The sequence below is a fragment of the Fistularia commersonii genome, chromosome 26 (assembly GCF_037954325.1).
Source record: "Fistularia commersonii isolate RoL2024-O1a breed Wild chromosome 26, RoL_Fcom_v1.0, whole genome shotgun sequence".
NCBI classification, from domain to species: domain Eukaryota; kingdom Metazoa; phylum Chordata; class Actinopteri; order Syngnathiformes; family Fistulariidae; genus Fistularia; species Fistularia commersonii.
The window spans coordinates 5,446,428-5,464,297 of NC_141309.1; the positions used below are offsets into that span (position 1 = coordinate 5,446,428).

Genomic DNA, 17,870 nt, shown 5'->3' on the forward strand with positions numbered 1-17,870 from the left:
AAATTAGTTTATTGAATCTAGCTAGGGGCAAGACTTTTCAAAACAGAGCCATAGAGTTAGCAGGCTGCACATAATTTCACAGGGATAGAAAAAGGCTATGAAAAGAGCAGCGGGGTTATATATTTTCAAAACACAGAAACTGATGTTCTATTACTGAACTCATAGACACCCACCATCCATTTGATTTCGAGCCCCTGACAATTGAAGGCAGGACTCTGTACTTTTTCACCTCCAGCAGGAGGTACTGTTTACATCCCATCAAATACTGAACTAGCAAAGCCTTGGGCTGCATGCCCAGTCCTATCAGTGTACAACAGAGCACGTACCCCAAAGCAGCCCGTATCATTGTGGCTTCAGGGTACTTGCTACATCATGCAGACGTAAAGGTAGTTTACCTCAAATTGGCGCAACACATCAAACTGCTTCTAGGGGGAAAAACATTTGACAAGTCTTATTCAAACATCAAAAACACTTTTAGGTAAACACTACTGCCAGTCAATCCACATTTCCATTCTCCGAACCCCATCATACACTCTTCCCAGGAGAAAAGCCAATCCACTTAAAAGACTTCAGACATGAACAATCTTACTTGCAGGACTGTTTGGAAAAGGACAAACAGACATTTTGAAGATCAGCACTTTCAGGAGAGTTGTAGAACAATGTTCTTCTACGTTTAAAAAACTGTTTAATAACACAACTGCCAGGAGCCCTAGATAGCGAAGGAGAGCTAAAGACTCCAAGGACAATTTCCTGTCCTCAGGTCGAGCAACAAATGCCTCCCATCACTAACCACTTTACCAAGAACCCGTGGCATGCGTGACGTCGTAAACCAAAGATCACCATCTACAAAATCAGCAAAAGTAGGACTGCCAATGGTGACAGGGGAACACACTGTTTACTTTGCTCTGAGGTTAGCACACAAGAGACAATCCCAACAGCTCCTTCATCAGCATCCAACAACAGCTAAAACTGAGCCAGAGCTCAATTTAAAGTCTACTTTCAGAGGTGACGAAGAGCGCCACAGGCCGTGACATGGTTATTTGAGGAGATATGTAAATGAGCTTCCTCTTGCCAAAAAACAATCGGCAGCTTCAACAATTGATGTCCAGCTGCCCTAACACTGATCTTCATAACATGTTTTAAGAATCTGGTTCAGCGGTGGATCAACACCATTCTCTCACGATTCTCCTAAAACAGTACAGGTTGCTGATGGAGTAAAATTTGCTACAGAAAATACCCTAAACAAAGTCCTTCACATTGTATTTACATTTCTTTGTCAGGAAGTTTTATAGTTATGCCCTTCATATCATGCAGCTTACTCGGTCACAGATATTGTGTATACTGTATCAAACTTCCAGACTGACCGCACCACCCAAAGCCCTGCTCTCAGACTCAGCAGCAGCTACCCAAAGGACTGTGTTGATGCCCACTTATCTACGCCCTATATACAAATGACTGCCCCCTACTACCGCTGCACCAGACAATCATTAAGTTTAGGGACAGCACCACTGTGAAAAGATTAATCTGAGGGAAAGAACAGACACCCTGCAGTGTCATAATTAAGACTTGCAGCGTGGTGCTCTGAGAAAAAAAAAAAATCAATCACCCTTAACGACAAAAAAAAAAACAGGAATTCATGATCTTCGTCAAGTGTAGTAATGCAAAGGCCGAACCACTTCACATTCAGCGTGCTTTGTGGATACAGGGACTCCAATACAGGTTTCACGGCAACCATATACTTTACAATTTCTCCTCTGCCGTCAACACAACAGCCCAGCAACTCCTCTCTGAGTATCCACTGCGGAAAAACAGCTATTGAGCAAAGGCTCCTGGTGTCTATCTACCATTGCTCAATGCTCCGCCAGCTGTTCATCTGCAGACAGTATGCCTCTTCAGAGGGTGATCAATACCACCCAGAAGATAACCGGTGGTACACTGTCTTCCCTGGAGAACATTTTCAGAACCTGGTGTGTGAGAAGAACCCCAATTCCTGATCCTCTCCTTGCAAGATTTAATATAGTAATAATCATTTTGTTGACAGGTAACAAAGGCATGATTCAATAAAAAAAAAAAAAGAATAAATAAATTCAAATACCATGCACCACAGAGGGTGGATGGGCTCAGTTGCCAAGATACAGATTATGCTTTTTGGAACATTATTCAAATCAGCTCTATTAGGATTCTGGGGATACAAGTGTGAGATGGTTCATGACTTATGGTCATTCATAACCACCTCTATTGAAAGATGTAAACATGGACTCACACTTCTATTACATGCTAGTCTTCCCTTGAAACAAGCCACAAGGTACAGTAACGTCCATCTTTCCACAAACATCATTCTGCTCAGTCAACACAGTTAACTGCCTTGAAGAACATAAATCTTGGATGGTAAAAACATTTATTCAGTGGAATAAAGAAAAAATAAATCTATGTGGTGCCTCTCAAGTAATCGGTCTGATTTCCAACACTTCTACCCTGATCTAACCCCCGTGCCAAAACATTTGGTAATATATGATTTTAAGTCCAACTAGCAGGTTAATGCAATTGTAAATTTAAAGGCAATTTGAAGCAATTTCTTTCTCTGAAAGATTTGGAGTAAGTCGATGACACTTACTTTCTTGTTTGACTAATGTGACACCTTTTGCTCCAGGATTACCATTGATCCTAGGCACTTGACGGGTACTAAAGACAGACCATTTTATCCTCTTCCTATATTCTCGGCACTCATATGTAGTGTCCAGATATTACCTCAAGCCTTTCCTTTTTGTTCACAAAGTAATTAAGTGGCCGGCCCTCACTTCTATAAATCGCCCTTCAAAACTCGTGTTCAACCTCCTGGTCTAGGAGGTTACATGACTCGGGGCTCCGAGAGGATCCATCGGCTAAGCCTGTGTTCAGGGCTGCAGATCCCAGCCTGTGAACCTTCTTCTCTTAGTCAAGACTGAAAACAGTTTTATTTTCACAAGAGGTTGAAAGCCTCTGATGTGACTTTTTGTTCATCTCTATCCACTAATTATGGGCAACCTAAGTTGTTTATGTAACTGGTGGATTTAATAACCCGAGTATTTGACCACAGAGACAAACCTAACCTTTCAGCAAAATGGCTTGGTAAAAATAGTATTAATCAAATAAGCAGGACAGTGCCGAGACAGCGGAAGATGAAATAATGAAGAGATGAACAAGATAGTCTCTTCCGATGACCTTATCCACAAAACTAATAAAAAACGGTGCGAGATTGTAAATATTTTTTACACTGGGATTGAGTCACATCCGGAGCCTGCCTCAGCTGGCCCTTTGACAAATTGCAATGTGTGACACTTCCCTCACATCTGTGTGTTTTTATTTGGTTTTCATTTCTGGGTTTAACAAAAGGTAAGAAAGGTCGGTCAAATCCAGGCCATTAGATCTGAATTTGATGGATGATATTATCAAATCCCAACCAGATATTCATTCATTCATTCATTATCTATACCGCTTATCCTGCTCTCGGGGTCGCAGAGGCTGGAGCCTATCCCAGCTGTCATTGGGCAAGAGACACGGTTCACCCTGGACCAGTCGGCAGTTGCACACAGGGCCACATATAGAGCCATACAGCCATTCGCTTTCACACATTTTTGGACCGTGAAAGGGAACCCATGCCAACGCAGAGACTCCACAAAGCTAGGCCAGCTATCAGGATCAAACCAGGGAACTTCTTGCTGTGAAGCGGAGGCGCTACTCACCATGGCACCCAAAAAAAATGAAACCACCATTCATGAAACAAGCCATATATTTTCATTTTCCTGAAACAGTTTGGCTGTCAAGCAGGGTCATGTGTAGATTCCACATGACAGTTTGGTTACCAATTAACTTCAATTATTCTTGACATCATATATCTGTCAAACTCAAAACTCCTGGGCTAAATGAGAAGAGAAGAACAGCATGTACTTGTAGAAAAAGCATGACTAAAACTTGACCCAACTGTCTTTATCTATTTGATGAGAGACTGGAAGAAGGGAGGGAATTCTGGTTGTGCGTCTCAAAGTTTCTCCTCTCCCCGTGGGGTCTCTTTATCTCAACTCTGAGAGAAACTGAAGGATAGGATCTGGGGTTCCGTCCCTTGTGATCTAGCAATCGACTTTTAAAAAATAGGGAGCGAGAAAGCAACAAAGAAGATCAGATGCTTAAAATTTTAAAAGTGAAAATATTTGTTCTGCATAGCGAACGGACAGATACGAGCACTGCAATGGTATCACAGCCAGAGCTCATTCGCGAGTTCGTTTGCACAAATTGCACTTTTATGTCAAGGAGAGATTTTAAAAGGCTAAAAAAAACTATTATGTATGAATACGTCGCTGATAAAAATGGAAGGACAAGGTATTTAATATTTTAAAGAGGAAAGAAACTTGACCGAATATAAAAGCCTGAGCAAAATCCTGCAGGCTGTTGATGTCCTCTCCACAAAGAAACCGCACAGCATGAATCTGAATCCAAATCAATCTTGCCCACACATTTTCATCTCACATCATCATAGCATCTACTGTTGTGGTTGAGACCACAGACAGTATGCATTGGTATTTAACAAAAACAGCAATTATAATAAATTTCGGACTCCAACTGCATCATGCCTAAAAAATTGGGAAATAAAGAGATGAAAAGAAACAAAGAACCAGGATGCTTCCATGTGAGAGATCATTTTGAATGTCTGTGGAAAAAGTGTAAATCAGTCATGTTGGCAGTTGTCGACCAAGTAAAACCAACCAGTGGGTTTGGAATGAGTTCTTCAAAAGGGACAGCACATTATAAATGTTCTAGGGATAAAACTCGGACTGAGATGGTTTGGACATGTAAAGAGGGTCTGGATAGAAGGATGCTGAGGTTGGAACTGCTAGAGGAAGACCAGAGAGGAGTTTTATGGATGGAGTGGAAGAAGGATAGTTCATTGCACAGGAGAAGCTTAAATTATGCCTGATGACTGGCTTCCTGAAGGGAGCAGCCAAAAGCAATAAAAGTAGTGTTATTTCCAAGCAGCTTGAATAATCTGTCAAGGAGAAACTTGCCATGATCCAACAAATTACTAAGACAATTGGTTTGTTTCTCAAAACCTTATCTGTTACCAATCTGTCACTCAGTCTGTAAGTTTTTAGCATTAGTTTCATCATTAGCTTCCCCGAGCAGATTCTGTTCGCATGCCACGTCCCTTGGCTTATATTTTCCTTCGCATCGGTCCAAACAGAAGAGGGATTATGCAAAAACAACTGGACCGTTTTCATACATCTCTGCAGAGAAGAGTCGTGAGGGCCGTGGAAGAATCGGTTAAAGCAAATGGGGCGAATCTGTTTCAGACAGAAAGAAAAGCCACTGATTTACAAATGCCTTTGTGGAGACATGAACACCACTCATTCTTGTCCATCTGCCTGCATGATTAGACACACAAAAAAAACCTGACAAATTGAAATACAACTTAGTGGAAAGATCACTGAGTCCCAAGAAACGACTCTCTTAGATTGTGGCACTGATATGAATAAAAAGGATGGATCCGGTTGTAATGTCTTAACATTTTCATTCTATTCTCGTCATATATCAAATTGACGTACTTGAAAAAACAAATACTTTCAGACATGATGATTTGTGTTTTGTAATTGCGTACAAAATAACCGCAATGCCATGGGCTTGTCCATGGTCTGTTTACTCCCCGTCCAAAATTCTCAGAGAAGGTTAGGTACCGGTTACCATAAATTATCAGGGAAAAACTATCATTGCATTATCTTATTGAAGTTTGTTAGTAATAACGTATATTTGCCAACATGGTCAACTCTTTGTCTCACATCAAAAACTGTACTTCAAATCAAAAGGCAGCAGTTGAGTCAATTTTTCTGGAACTCTTTGTTCCCACTGCTTTGTACTTATTGCAGAAATGAATTAGTACAAGTTTCTGCATATGAGTATTGCCCAGTGTATTATACATATTATGCATATTAGAAATGCAGAATTCATTAAATTCTTGTAAAGCCAAAAAAGAATCTCTCGAATGATATCATAGTTAAAAATTGGCGAAGTCTGCATTTGCTTAGATTTATTCTTGTCTGTGTAAATCACTAAATACACTAATTTTTCATGAACAGACTGGATATTGTTTGTAATGCCTCCTCCTGGATCATGATTTAGTCAGCTGTGCTAGAATTATCTGCAAGATTTAATAACAGAGTAAATAACTAAATGTAAATTTAAGTCCAGACTGCGACGCAATTGTCGCTTTAGTTTGAACCCCAAGCAGGGAAAAACTGATGAAGATACTTTTCGGTTTCCTCCACATCTTTCTAGATGAGAAGTTACTCAAATATCTTATCACCCAACAGTTGCAGCAGCTACTCTGAAATTACATCCTTGCAAAGCCATCTCATTCCACCTCTCAGCAGTTTTTAACTCAGCTGGAGCGCAGGGCTGGAAAAGTCTTTTGAGTTTAAAAGAAACATGTGTCAGACAAAGGGATAAAAACCTCTGCACAGAAATGAGGGGCTGGATAATCAAATGGAAGGGCAGCAGAAGTTGGCATAAAGAAGTGATGTGGATTGACACAGCGCTGATAGCCGCTAATCAAAGCACACCTCTGTGCCTGCGTTGGTGTGTTGACACAACCTGGCCAACATTCAAGGACACTGATAACTTCAACTGGTCATTAACGGATGAAGAATTGCTTAATTGAGATCCAGTCTAGCAGGCATGTGTGTTTATTTAAGTGAATACTGTAATATTGCTTGAAGAATAATTACTAATGTCTCTCTTTGTCAGCATGTAAAATGGATAAGCATTGGTGCACTGCGGCTTTTGCAAAGTGGAGCTGAAGTCATTAGCTATGGAAATGGATTTTGGGACAACCGAATAGGGGGAGGGGTACGTTTTCCATTAGATCTGTCTAACACTAATGGACCTTACCTCATAAGCGGACTAAGACACACTTTTGCACAGACTAATGGGTGCACACATTCAAGGAACAAATGTGCACTCTACGTTCTATAAGCGATATATTTTCAAACTCCAGATATGTGACTCTGTGTTTTAATGTTAAGGTGTGAATTGAGGTTAATGTTGGAGCTTGGCCTGAATTGGCCATGAACAGGCCATCCAAGTGCAGTCAATACACGCCACATATGGAGTAAACAGCTTTTGCGAAGTGTGCATCGATTTATGATTGAACACAAGGAAGCTGCATCTCACACCTGTGTCAGATGCAGACATGTAAATTGGCTACTACTTCTTGTGACAATTTTCATCATGAGTAATAATAATTGTGACAGAAAGTATCAAATCTATCTTAAAATATAAAAGCTCAAAGCTTAAAATATATTTGTTAAAACAAAGATGTACACGCATAATGATGTTGTGCCGAATATGGAATTCATACGCAATAAAATATAGATTTAGACAGAGAGAAACCTGTGCAGGCATGCTGACAAGCGATGCTGATGGTGTGTTTGTACAGCATGTTGCAACCTCTGCTGCACTCCAGCAACTCCCCACATCTATGCAGCATGTTTCTTTTCATTAATCACACCATTGATCAGCCTTAATGTCTATTAATTTTATGAACCACCCTAAAGTATTAAGCAAAGAAGAGGAGTTAATTATGTCTCAATATAAAATACAATTTTTTAACCAACCTTGTAGAGCTGTTTAGGCCAAATTACAGCAGCAGGTAAAACTACGGGAAGGATATCTGTATCATGTATGTCAACGTGAGAGAGTATTGTATCTGAACAAAAGTGACTTAACCATGTTTTTATAAATCAAAAGTAGCTCAAAGCCAGTGGGCTCATATCACCTGTTAAGAGTTATGTCAGAGTTTAAATGTCTAGAGGTCAGGGAGCCAGTGAGTAAATGAAGACATTGAAGGGATGAGATAAAGTATGAGCTTGTAAGTACATACCTTATACATGTAATACAGAGAATCGATGTGCAGCTGTGTGCGCGCTGGCTGTCATGCAGCACATGCTTAAAACATGTGTGTGTTTGCTATTAAACACACGGAGACTCTTCAGTGTGGTGTGGTGTATGAAACAGATCAGGATATATGTATAGCATTACAGTGCTGCTTCTTGGTTTCTGAATCAGTTTGCACCTCATAGTCCAAGTGTGTGTGTGTGTGTGTGTGTGTGTGTGTGTGTGTGTGTGTGTGTGTGTGTGTGTGTGTGTGTGTGTGTTCTTACAAGGGATGGATTGTAGTAGGCTGGCCCCAGGGTGTTGTCCCTGGGTGGAGGCTGCTGTTTGCGAAGCACACCAAGGGCATCCTCCTCATAGCCATGGGCCTGGCCTCGGGATGGAATGGATGGAATATCTGACTGACTATCTAGCCAGATACTCTTCGCTCGCTGCTGCCACTACACATAACAGAAGGACAGAGTAGTAAGAGAAATCAGTTTTTGTTATGGAGAAGATGTCCTGGCTTAGAGAACAGCTGAGTGCCGCGCCTGGGGCCAATATAATATGTCGCAGAGAGGAAGGGCAGAGGAGGAGGAAGCGAGGGGAAGGAGGAGAGACAGCAAGATATGCTAAGTTAGGCAAAGCTTAAAAGGGGGAAAGATGCGAGACATAAATACCTTCTATACTAGGTTCACCACTAATAATGCAAGGTGTGTGGATTTGACGAAGAGTTGCCTTTCACCTCAAAATGATAATGTTACATATATAAGAAATATCTGGGATATAACAAAAATGCAAATTTGCCATCCTATTGATGACCTTGAACGTACTTAATTACTAATCCATGTTTAATATACTGCATATTACTTATACTGCAATGTTTCTCCACGGCATGTTGGAATCATCCATTACTGATTTTACTAACTGAACTATTACGGTGAAAAAGCAGATGGTGCGCTTATACTGAAAACAATGGCAGTTTTGACTGGCAGTGTACCATTGGCAAATATTGGCAGTCGTCACATTCTGAGGTGACACCGCTATTCACAGCCATTTTTTTTTCTTATAAACGGCATCATCAATCAACTGGGCTGTTTGCAATCTATTTTTGAATGAAAATAATAGCTGTGAAGTTTGTATTTAGTCCTGATAAGTCTGGAGGAACTGTTCCATTTTCATTGAGAGAAGTTGTATGAAGGCTGGACGGGACGTTTTTAAGTAATGATGTCCACAAACGTGTTTTAATGGATCCATCAGTTTTGCACATAATCATAATACACAGGCTACACTGTATTTAAAAAAAGATAAATAAGAGTGTAGGTTAGAAGTGGCGTTATATTTTCACTGCACATTTACTTCGCTCTCACTCATCAATATGCCTACCGTTTTCATGCCGAGCTCCTCAGACTGTCCTGCTTTAGTAATCCTGGCCTGGAGTTTGGTTCCCAAAGCGGGCAGCACGTTGTAGGCCCCAGGTCCAGGAACGTCAGACTCTACCTTCTGAAAACGCTTGGAACGGTTCTGAAGACTGCAACCTCCATGGACATTGAGCTGAAAAACGGTTCAACCGAGAAAGACAATGTCTGTTTCTTGGTCTAGTATCATGCTGGCCAGCCAAAATAATAATTTTGTGTCATATATCTACTGAGAAATAAAAGCACAATTCTTTTGGCAGTCGTGACGAATGCGATACTTAGCATATCTTTTCTCCAAGAATAAAATTTAAACTCGGTGATCAGATAGTTCAGCTTTCCTTGGAAAAACACCCAATCCAGCCTTTGTTTCACAGGCCAGAAAGAGTTTCTTTATCATCTTGTAACATACCTGCACTGGTAAGGAGTTGTACTGTCCAGGTCCCGGTGTCCTTTCTGTGAACTCACTAAACACTGATGGTCTGTTTGTCAAAGACAAGAAAGGAGCATAGCCACCTGGAAGAGGGGGGAAAAAAATAAGTCTCCATATGAAATGGGTTGATATTGATTACTGGTGTAATAATTAAAAAAATAAATTACTTATTGGAACAGCTAGTATTTCATTGAAGATTGCTTCACTCTAAAATAACTTGATTTGTTGTGGCGTTTAATGCATCTATCTAGTGTGCATTATCATTCTCTGGCAATTCTGAATTGCATTTCAAATCAGTTAACAGCAGCAACTAGATAAGGGCACCATTTGACACTTAGGCTGTCCTACCTGAGGTTTTCAAATGATCTTGGGTGACATTGTACGATCCGGGACCAACCGCAGAGGAAGTTCCACCCACAGCAGTGTGGGTGACCCTTGGAGCTCGTCCATACATTCTTGACCCAACTTCAGATGCAAGCAAAATATCCCTTACGTGTTGTCAAATGTGTGGTTTGGTTCTCCTTCGGTGTTCATCAAGACTTAATTCTTTCCCTGCTCTTAATTCAGTGCGGCATATTGTCTGAATTGTTTTACATCGAGTGTGTCGTTGCTAAGATACCAGCCACAAATCATGACCATCACCTAGGAGATCCAAATCAGACACCCGCTGTTGCTACGCAGACTAATCCCACACCTTTTGGCTCAGACATTCATTAGAGATATTTTCTGTGAAATTTAAAAGGCCAAAATATTATTGAATGGAAGTTATCTCATGAGCGTAATTAACAAGTCTGTTGTTTTAATCTCAGCACAAAAATGCAATGGCAAAAGTTGTGACCTTGGACCAATTCTACCATCTAGTGGTTAGATACTGCCACAACTGTGTCCTCTTATTCACCCAAGGCCAACTAATTAGTGTTCAAAAATATATGCTGTGATTTAATACATTTAAACAAGCTATTTGTCAAAAGGTACCTTCCTGCATTCCAATGTATTCACCTAGACTTGTCAACACTTACTCCAACTCCTTTTACCAGCCTACCTGACAATGTTAAAATTTAGGTGTAAAATGAAGGCACTCCTTCCCTGGAGGTAGAATTAACTGCAACTGCAGGTTTTATTTCAAGGAACTGGTGTTATGCGATGTATCAGACATGAGAAAAATAAAATAAAATCTGCCCTCTAACTTTATACGCCTGGAAATTGGAATAAGGATCAAAATATTACCATGGAAGCACGTGCTCCTTTAAAAATGAAAAAAGGATTTCAAAACTACCTCCATGAAACTTTTACAATGGCCTTGGACCAAAGATAGTCTGCAATCACCACATACAGACTCACAACTGAACCCAAGGATTTTGATAAAAGACAATGAAAAATGGTCAAGGTCTTTTGATCAAGCAGGAAATGAAACTGGAAATCAGTCACCAAGCCAAAAGGGTCATCCAAAAACAGCATGGTCAAAAGGCAAGCAATGGTGAAGGAAAATACTTACCAGAGAAATGTGATGGTAAGCACCTGGATATCATACACAACGTTATTCGCATTTGAGAAAGGGAAAGAAGGGCTTTGAGAAAGGGAAAGAAGGGCTTAAACAAACAAAAAGGCAAAGACAATTGAACACGCGAACCTCACTGGGGCAATACAGGACATGAACATCTTAAAAATGGAGCAGGTGTTTATAGAATAAAACTGGAAACTCAAGAAGAAAAATCCATCAAACTTGGCAGGTCTTGATAGCCCTATGCATGTCCCTTGCATATATCTTTCTTTTTTTGCATTATTTTGGATAAGGTATGTGTTGTCATATTGACCAGAACTTTATAAAAGATGTATCTCAGTGCGGCCTTCCTGGCGTAATGAAATAAAAATAAAATACACAGACAGACGGGTGGGCAGACGGACAGGGCGAATTAGCTCAAGGCAACCAATTACACAACTAAAACGGTTGTGTTTCATTGCTGAAGTATAAAGTTAAATAATCGCTGTGCAGCCTGCATAGTCTCCCTTCAAAGCACCCACAAAATAGTCTGCAAATTTCACACAGGCAATTAGAAACTTTAGATTACGTCGGAACAGTGCCAGTAATTCAGGACACTATGCCTTCAGTTGTTTGTCTCATTAATTGCATTCTTTCACCTTGTAATCACTGTTTCCCCCTTTGGCCTTGCGTGTGCTGACACCAGACAAGGACCATCACGCCTGTCCACCAGTAGAGGGCAGCAGCGAGTCTCCAACGAGTTCGGCAACCCATAAATGACCGGGAAGCAGATGAATCACTGGGAAATTTCAATGAATGGTTCAATATTGATGTGGATATTAAAATCGATGTATGAAGTTAATATTACAAAATATAACGTGTGTTGTGTTTCTTACTATGCTGATTCACAGACATGTTTTTGGTCGTAAGCGACGAGTTCGAAATGGGAATGTACGAGGGACGTGAACGCACCACCCACTGTCGTCACTGGAAGAGCCAGTGCGCCCGGACTGACAACCCCCACGAAGGTGTCTCAGAAGGCGGCTGCCTGACGACTCCCGCCCGCCCGCCGGCACGTTGGATTCGACCAGCCGCTATTCGTCCTTAGCACTCGCCGTTCGGGTTCTTTGTTGCCATGAAGGGGACCAGGTTCTTCGTGTCGGTGTTGGTACTCTCCGCGTATCTCCTGTCCACCGGCGAGGCGGGCAGGAGCAGGACCAGTAACCAGAACAGCTTCCGAAGAGCGGCTAACGGCATCTACCAGACCCTGAGCAGCGTTTTCGGAGAGGACAACATCCGAGGACTGTACAAGGTGAGCCTGGCGGAGCGGAGAGGGAACCTGTGGGTCTCGCTAGCTGACCTGCGGCTAACACCCAACCCCGTGAACATGGCGAACATCCGAAATAGCGCGCCGGGGCCTGCTCTCCAGTCAATGGATGCCATTTTGAAATAATAAAAAAAGACATATATGCTATTATTCAACTTTTTCTTTTCTTTATCTGAAAACGTCGGTCGACGTACCAACCAAACCGTTGAAATATTGATATCGTCCCGCGCGGTCTCAAACCCGGCGGGTCATCTTTTGACCGGTAGTCATCCATCATTAGCATTGTGGTGCATCTTCTAGATCCCGCCGGCAGGTGTAACGTCAGCCTCCTCTCAGGCTACAGTTTTTACACCTATTTTGCACCAAGTTAATTAAAATAAATACACTTGCTGAGGGGAAACAACGCAATGTATGAACTCCTCGTGTTCCCCCTTGAAGATTCGCAATGCCTATTGCAGAGTTGATCCATTCATGTTGTACTTTTGATCAATGTAATGTTGAATCACTGAATACATGAATGGATATCATTATTTTTATTTACCACTGATGACTCCTATACAATAGACACTTTTGTCCTGCAGATGTGCTGACGAGTCCACACATCTGGAATCTATAATCTGAGTTTTAATGATGGCTGCAGGGGGAGCCTCTCTGGACTCTGCTTTTGTGCAGCTGAATAAAGTTGGGATAAGAATTCATTCTTCTTTCTTGTTCAGAATTAAGAATGTAAGCGACTCCATGCATTGCTGACGGTGCATCGCTTTTAGTTTTATTTACCGTAAACAGATTGATACGTTTATAAATTGCAAGTTGCAAATTGTAATTGTTACATGAACTGGAAGATTGATTTGCTGCAGTTTTTTCCTCAGCAACATTACTTGATTTTCAAAGATGGTGTAATACAATTTATAACAATGTTTAATGTACTCAAGTTAAATTTGGACCTTTTCCCTGTTTCCTTGTAGTTTTTCTCCAAAACAACAGAGCGCTTTGTTCATGGAGTGGACTCCTTTGTTGATACCATCTGGAAGATCTGGTCAGATTTGCTGGATGTAATGGGCATTGACTGTAAGTTTCGTTACTGTTTGGTATTTATTTGAGAAATATAAGAATGGGGAGCAAGTAGACATGGCCATTTGAAGAATGTTAATTCCTGTGTCATCTGTTTTCTCATCTTCTCTTTCCATCTGTAGCATCAAACCTCAGCCACTACTACAGCCCCACATCTCTTACCAACTCCCCGGCCCGTGCCCTGCTCCTGGTCGCCGCTGTACTCCTAGCCTACTGGTTCCTGTCTGTATTCCTGGGGGGCTTCTTTTACCTGCTGCATGCTGTATTTGGCCGTTTCTTTTGGCTGGCCCGTGTCACCCTCTTTGCACTATCTTGCCTCTACATTCTGCAAAAGTTTGAGGGTGACCCTGAGCGTGCAGTTCTGCCCCTGTGCTTTATCATGGCAGTGTACTTCATGACAGGGCCTGTTGGAGCATACTGGCGGCGTGGAGGTGGGGCAGGTTCACTGGAAGAGAAAATAGGTCACCTGGACACTCAGATCAGGCTACTCAACATCAGGCTGAGTCGTTTGATAGACAGCCTGGAACGCACAGGGGAGTAGTAGACTTGAAGCATCCGGGGGGGGGGGCTGCTGAATTCCGTTACGTACACATCTGCTGCAACAAAACTATTGCGTAATCAAAACTACCATTGGGTGGGTCGGGGGAAACAAACTGTTAAACAGTATTTTAACAGAATTTATTAAGGTTGTGTTATATCTACAAATCCTCAGTGTGGACAGACAACACGAAGTCTCATAAATCAACCAAACTTCTTTTTTTTTTTAATCCCTGAAGAGTTTGGTTTTTTTTTCGTATCTGCTGGATTATTAGTGAAATGTCCCATGATTCACGATTTCTAAATGCAGGCACATCAGTGTCCACATGAATTACCTTTTTAAGAAACTATTTGGTGATTTAAGCATATTTTCTATATTAATATTTATCCATAGAATGATCCTAGGGTTCATTTCAGAAAGGGTACAAATATAAGCAGGAAAGGTCGTGTGATGCAGGGTACCTGTGAGCATTTATTTCATATGTGTGACATTTCTATTTTGAATTGTTGTTTAAAGTTAATTATTTATTCAGTTCTCCATAAGAACTATTGAAAATCATGTTGCTCTAGTTCGTTTCATCACAACATTCCATTGTAACTAAGGATTGACATCCAGACCTCGTTTTTCGTGTATGTGTGTGTGTGCGTGTGTGCGTGCGTGCGTGCGTGCGGCGCTATATCAAGAGAAAGTGTGTGTTTCAAGCTTGTGAAATACAATAGCACTGTATTCAAATGTCCCAATCTGGCTGGCATGAAATGCAGACAGGCAATAATATCTCAGGGACTCAACCAACATTTAGACTTTGAAATCATGTCTTAGTCGCTTGAGTCATCTTAGCTGGTTCTCCGCTGGATTTTGAAATTGTTCATGAACTTGAGTCCCAAGTCAGATCTTAATCACTGGGTGCACAGTATGTACATCCTGTCGCAGTTGCTTGGTTTCATTAATGTTGAAAGAAACTTAACGGAGGCTTGTCATTGATTTTATGCCAGCATGAAATTTGTCCATTAGTGGGTTGTTCTACGGTCCGAATTTGATAATTAAACAAGTTAATGTGCAAAGAAATAATCCACAAATGAGTAGAAAAAGGGTGGATGGTATGAGTTGCATAACAGTGGTTCAGAATCGATCTTGTTGCAAATGTCTTTTAGGATAAATGAAGATGATTACAGATTAAAGTGGGAAGAGTGCCTTCTAACTTGGAGAAGGAAAAATGCAACTTGTATGGAGCCCATTAGACTTTTGGCTCTCACCAGTAATTAGAGCAACAAAATGTAGCTTTTATCTAGTTCACTCCACAGTATTTAGAGCAAGGGCAGGAATTTGGAACGTGAAAAGGCTCAGATACAAATACTACTGCTCCTACTACTCGAGTTATTTATTTTTATTATTTGCTACTTTTCATTATGCATTGTCAGTTCGGGCAGTACTAAACTAAACACGTTTTTTTTAAACAAATAACCCAACTGCTGTGACAGCTTTCAATTTTTCATTAAAGGCACAATTCAGTAATGTTTCACGATAATTATTGTTATCAGTAAGCTGTCCCTGTTAGTGACACCACAGAGGCCAAAGTAAGCCACCAATATAATTGCAATTCAATAGGTATTGCCCCCTTTGTGTGTTTTTTTTTCCTCAGTGAAGTAAATGCACTACAAACTTCACTGTCCCGTCATGTAAACCAGGTACAAGAAGTCGATGAAGTTTCCCCAACTTTTTTAAACTCTCACAAACATCTGATATGCAATGTGTCCATTGCTTTATATTACTATAGAGCCTTTCCCATGGCACACTACACAAGCTCGGATATGCTTTTTGCTATGCCAATATTATGAAAAATCAGGAAATTGCTGTATTTAAAACCAGGATGTCTTGAATGTTCTGCCCCCTGCATTGAATCCCTTGAGTAACCCCTGTAGCTGATGCAGTTTTGTATTTTGCATGCTTTTTTTTAATATATACATATATTATATACATGTCATTCACCATTCAGGTCGTATTTTCAAATGTGATAGTGGGAAATTGAATGTTGCTGTTTAATTTGGCAAGTTAGCCAGAAATTAATCATTAAGCATTTATATTCACTAAGTCGTTGTTTTCTTTACCATCAAATTTAAACCTTGCACTGAACACTGTAGAATATCTCTATACAGACGAGAGCTGGTATAGGTCCCACGAACTAGACTTAGAACACCCAGGTTTTTATCGTGGTTTTTTCATTCCATCGCCTCAGCCAGTGCTAAGCTTTACTTTGTTTTTTTTTTGTTTGTTTTTGAAGCAATGTTGAGAAGAAGGTACAGTGTGTGTTTTATAAGCTGTTGAGTAAATAGTTTTCATGTCTATCATTAATCAATGATGGTTTTTACTTGATCTTGTAAAGAATCTTTGCCTACAAGGGAACTTTGGAAGGATCTTGACCAGCTGACTTTCATTCATCCATGTAATGTTGTTTCAGGAATTCCAAAGGTTTGGGATTTAAATGTTGTCCTTTAATTCTTGCATTTTACAAAGAAAACTACACCTATGGAGGTTAAAAAGGACCAGCTATCCAATTGCTCTCTCAAATGTCTTTATTAATTGTCGTGACACCAGGAGGATATATGTGATAAAAATTTTTTTTTAAAAAGTCCCTATCCTCCCTATGCCATGAATTAGCACTGTACTGTACACTTGAGTTATCATTACTTGTGCCTATAGGCCACTCATTACTATTTAATACGAACTGAAAGATGCCAACAGATCTGTGGAATGAAAGCAAGTTCAGGTCATATTTTCTGTCAGTTGAAAACATCTGCTGATTAATTCTTGCGATTCTAGTGCTATTTTTCAAGTGCTATTTCCAATCCATTTCTGAAAAACATTTATTTAAGGTGCCAACTTTTTTTCAAGCGGATGTATAATTTTGCTTTGTATCAACATTTCTAGACTTTTTTTTTTTTTTTTTTTTCCAAATTTCTATACTTTTGTAATGTGGCAAGTGTTAAAACTGTTTTGCTTGCAGTACTTTGTATGTTTGTGTTTGTCTCTGATAACCTGTGGTGGGTAAAGGTTTTAGTTTCTTTTCCTGTGTTAAATAAAACTGAAAGAAGGATACAGGTTTGAATAAATTGAATACGGAATAAGGACTTGGAGTCTTCCATCTTACGCAATATCCTGTGTGAATTCAGATAGCTTATACCACAAGTTTTAAGAAAAAATTAATGTCAATGATGATAAAGAGAGACTATAACTATCTGCCATAAACAATGCATCTGTCTCTTAATGTAAGAGAAGTACTCATGATTCTTGATAGCCATTCTTTTTGCAGAGACATAAACAATTGCAAAAATGGTTTAACCCTTGACAGGGCAGGGTCCCCCTCTCTGTCTCTACGGTGACCAAAAACAAAAGAACAAATACAAATCCTAGTCTGCTAAAAGAAACTGCATAGTGACTGGTAGAAATCAACTTGTAATTCAATAGCCCGAATACTCATGGTTATTATTGCTTTGCCATGGTATGTGTATTATCTGATCTATTCAACTTTATATACCATGAATATTTTCCCTATATTTTGGAAATACATAATCTATATGAATGCCTAATCTTGGTCTATTTAGTAGTTGCTTTAGGTTTATAATCCCGGTTGTGGCCAAACCTGCAACACTGGCAAAGAATTCTTGTTGCCCTTGAGTGCAACTTTATCATCTGCTAAGGAGAAGATAATATTC

At 40.3% G+C, this 17,870-nt stretch overlaps 2 protein-coding genes across 3 annotated transcripts in view; one reads left to right on the forward strand and one right to left on the reverse strand.

Annotated features, from left to right (window-relative positions):
• The window catches only part of stpg2 (sperm-tail PG-rich repeat containing 2), a 35,421-nt gene extending 24,975 nt beyond the window's left edge, over positions 1-10,446 (reverse strand). For both annotated transcript variants that reach the window (XM_086174390.1, XM_086174391.1), the window contains exons 1-4: positions 10,093-10,446; positions 9,724-9,827; positions 9,283-9,450; positions 8,187-8,357 (exon numbers count right to left, since the gene is read on the reverse strand). In XM_086174390.1, the coding sequence (XP_086030516.1) occupies positions 8,187-8,357; positions 9,283-9,450; positions 9,724-9,827; positions 10,093-10,198 (549 nt within the window). In that variant the 5' untranslated portion in view covers positions 10,199-10,446. The remainder of the gene's footprint in view (positions 1-8,186; positions 8,358-9,282; positions 9,451-9,723; positions 9,828-10,092) is intronic.
• Positions 10,447-12,064: 1,618 nt separating this feature from the next.
• On the forward strand, positions 12,065-17,276 carry bri3bp (bri3 binding protein). Its single transcript, XM_086174392.1, has 3 exons — positions 12,065-12,536; positions 13,517-13,619; positions 13,745-17,276. Exons 1-3 carry the CDS (start codon positions 12,360-12,362, stop codon positions 14,161-14,163), a joined length of 699 nt encoding a protein of 232 aa, XP_086030518.1. The 5' UTR covers positions 12,065-12,359; the 3' UTR covers positions 14,164-17,276.
• The last annotated feature ends 594 nt before the right edge of the window (positions 17,277-17,870 follow it).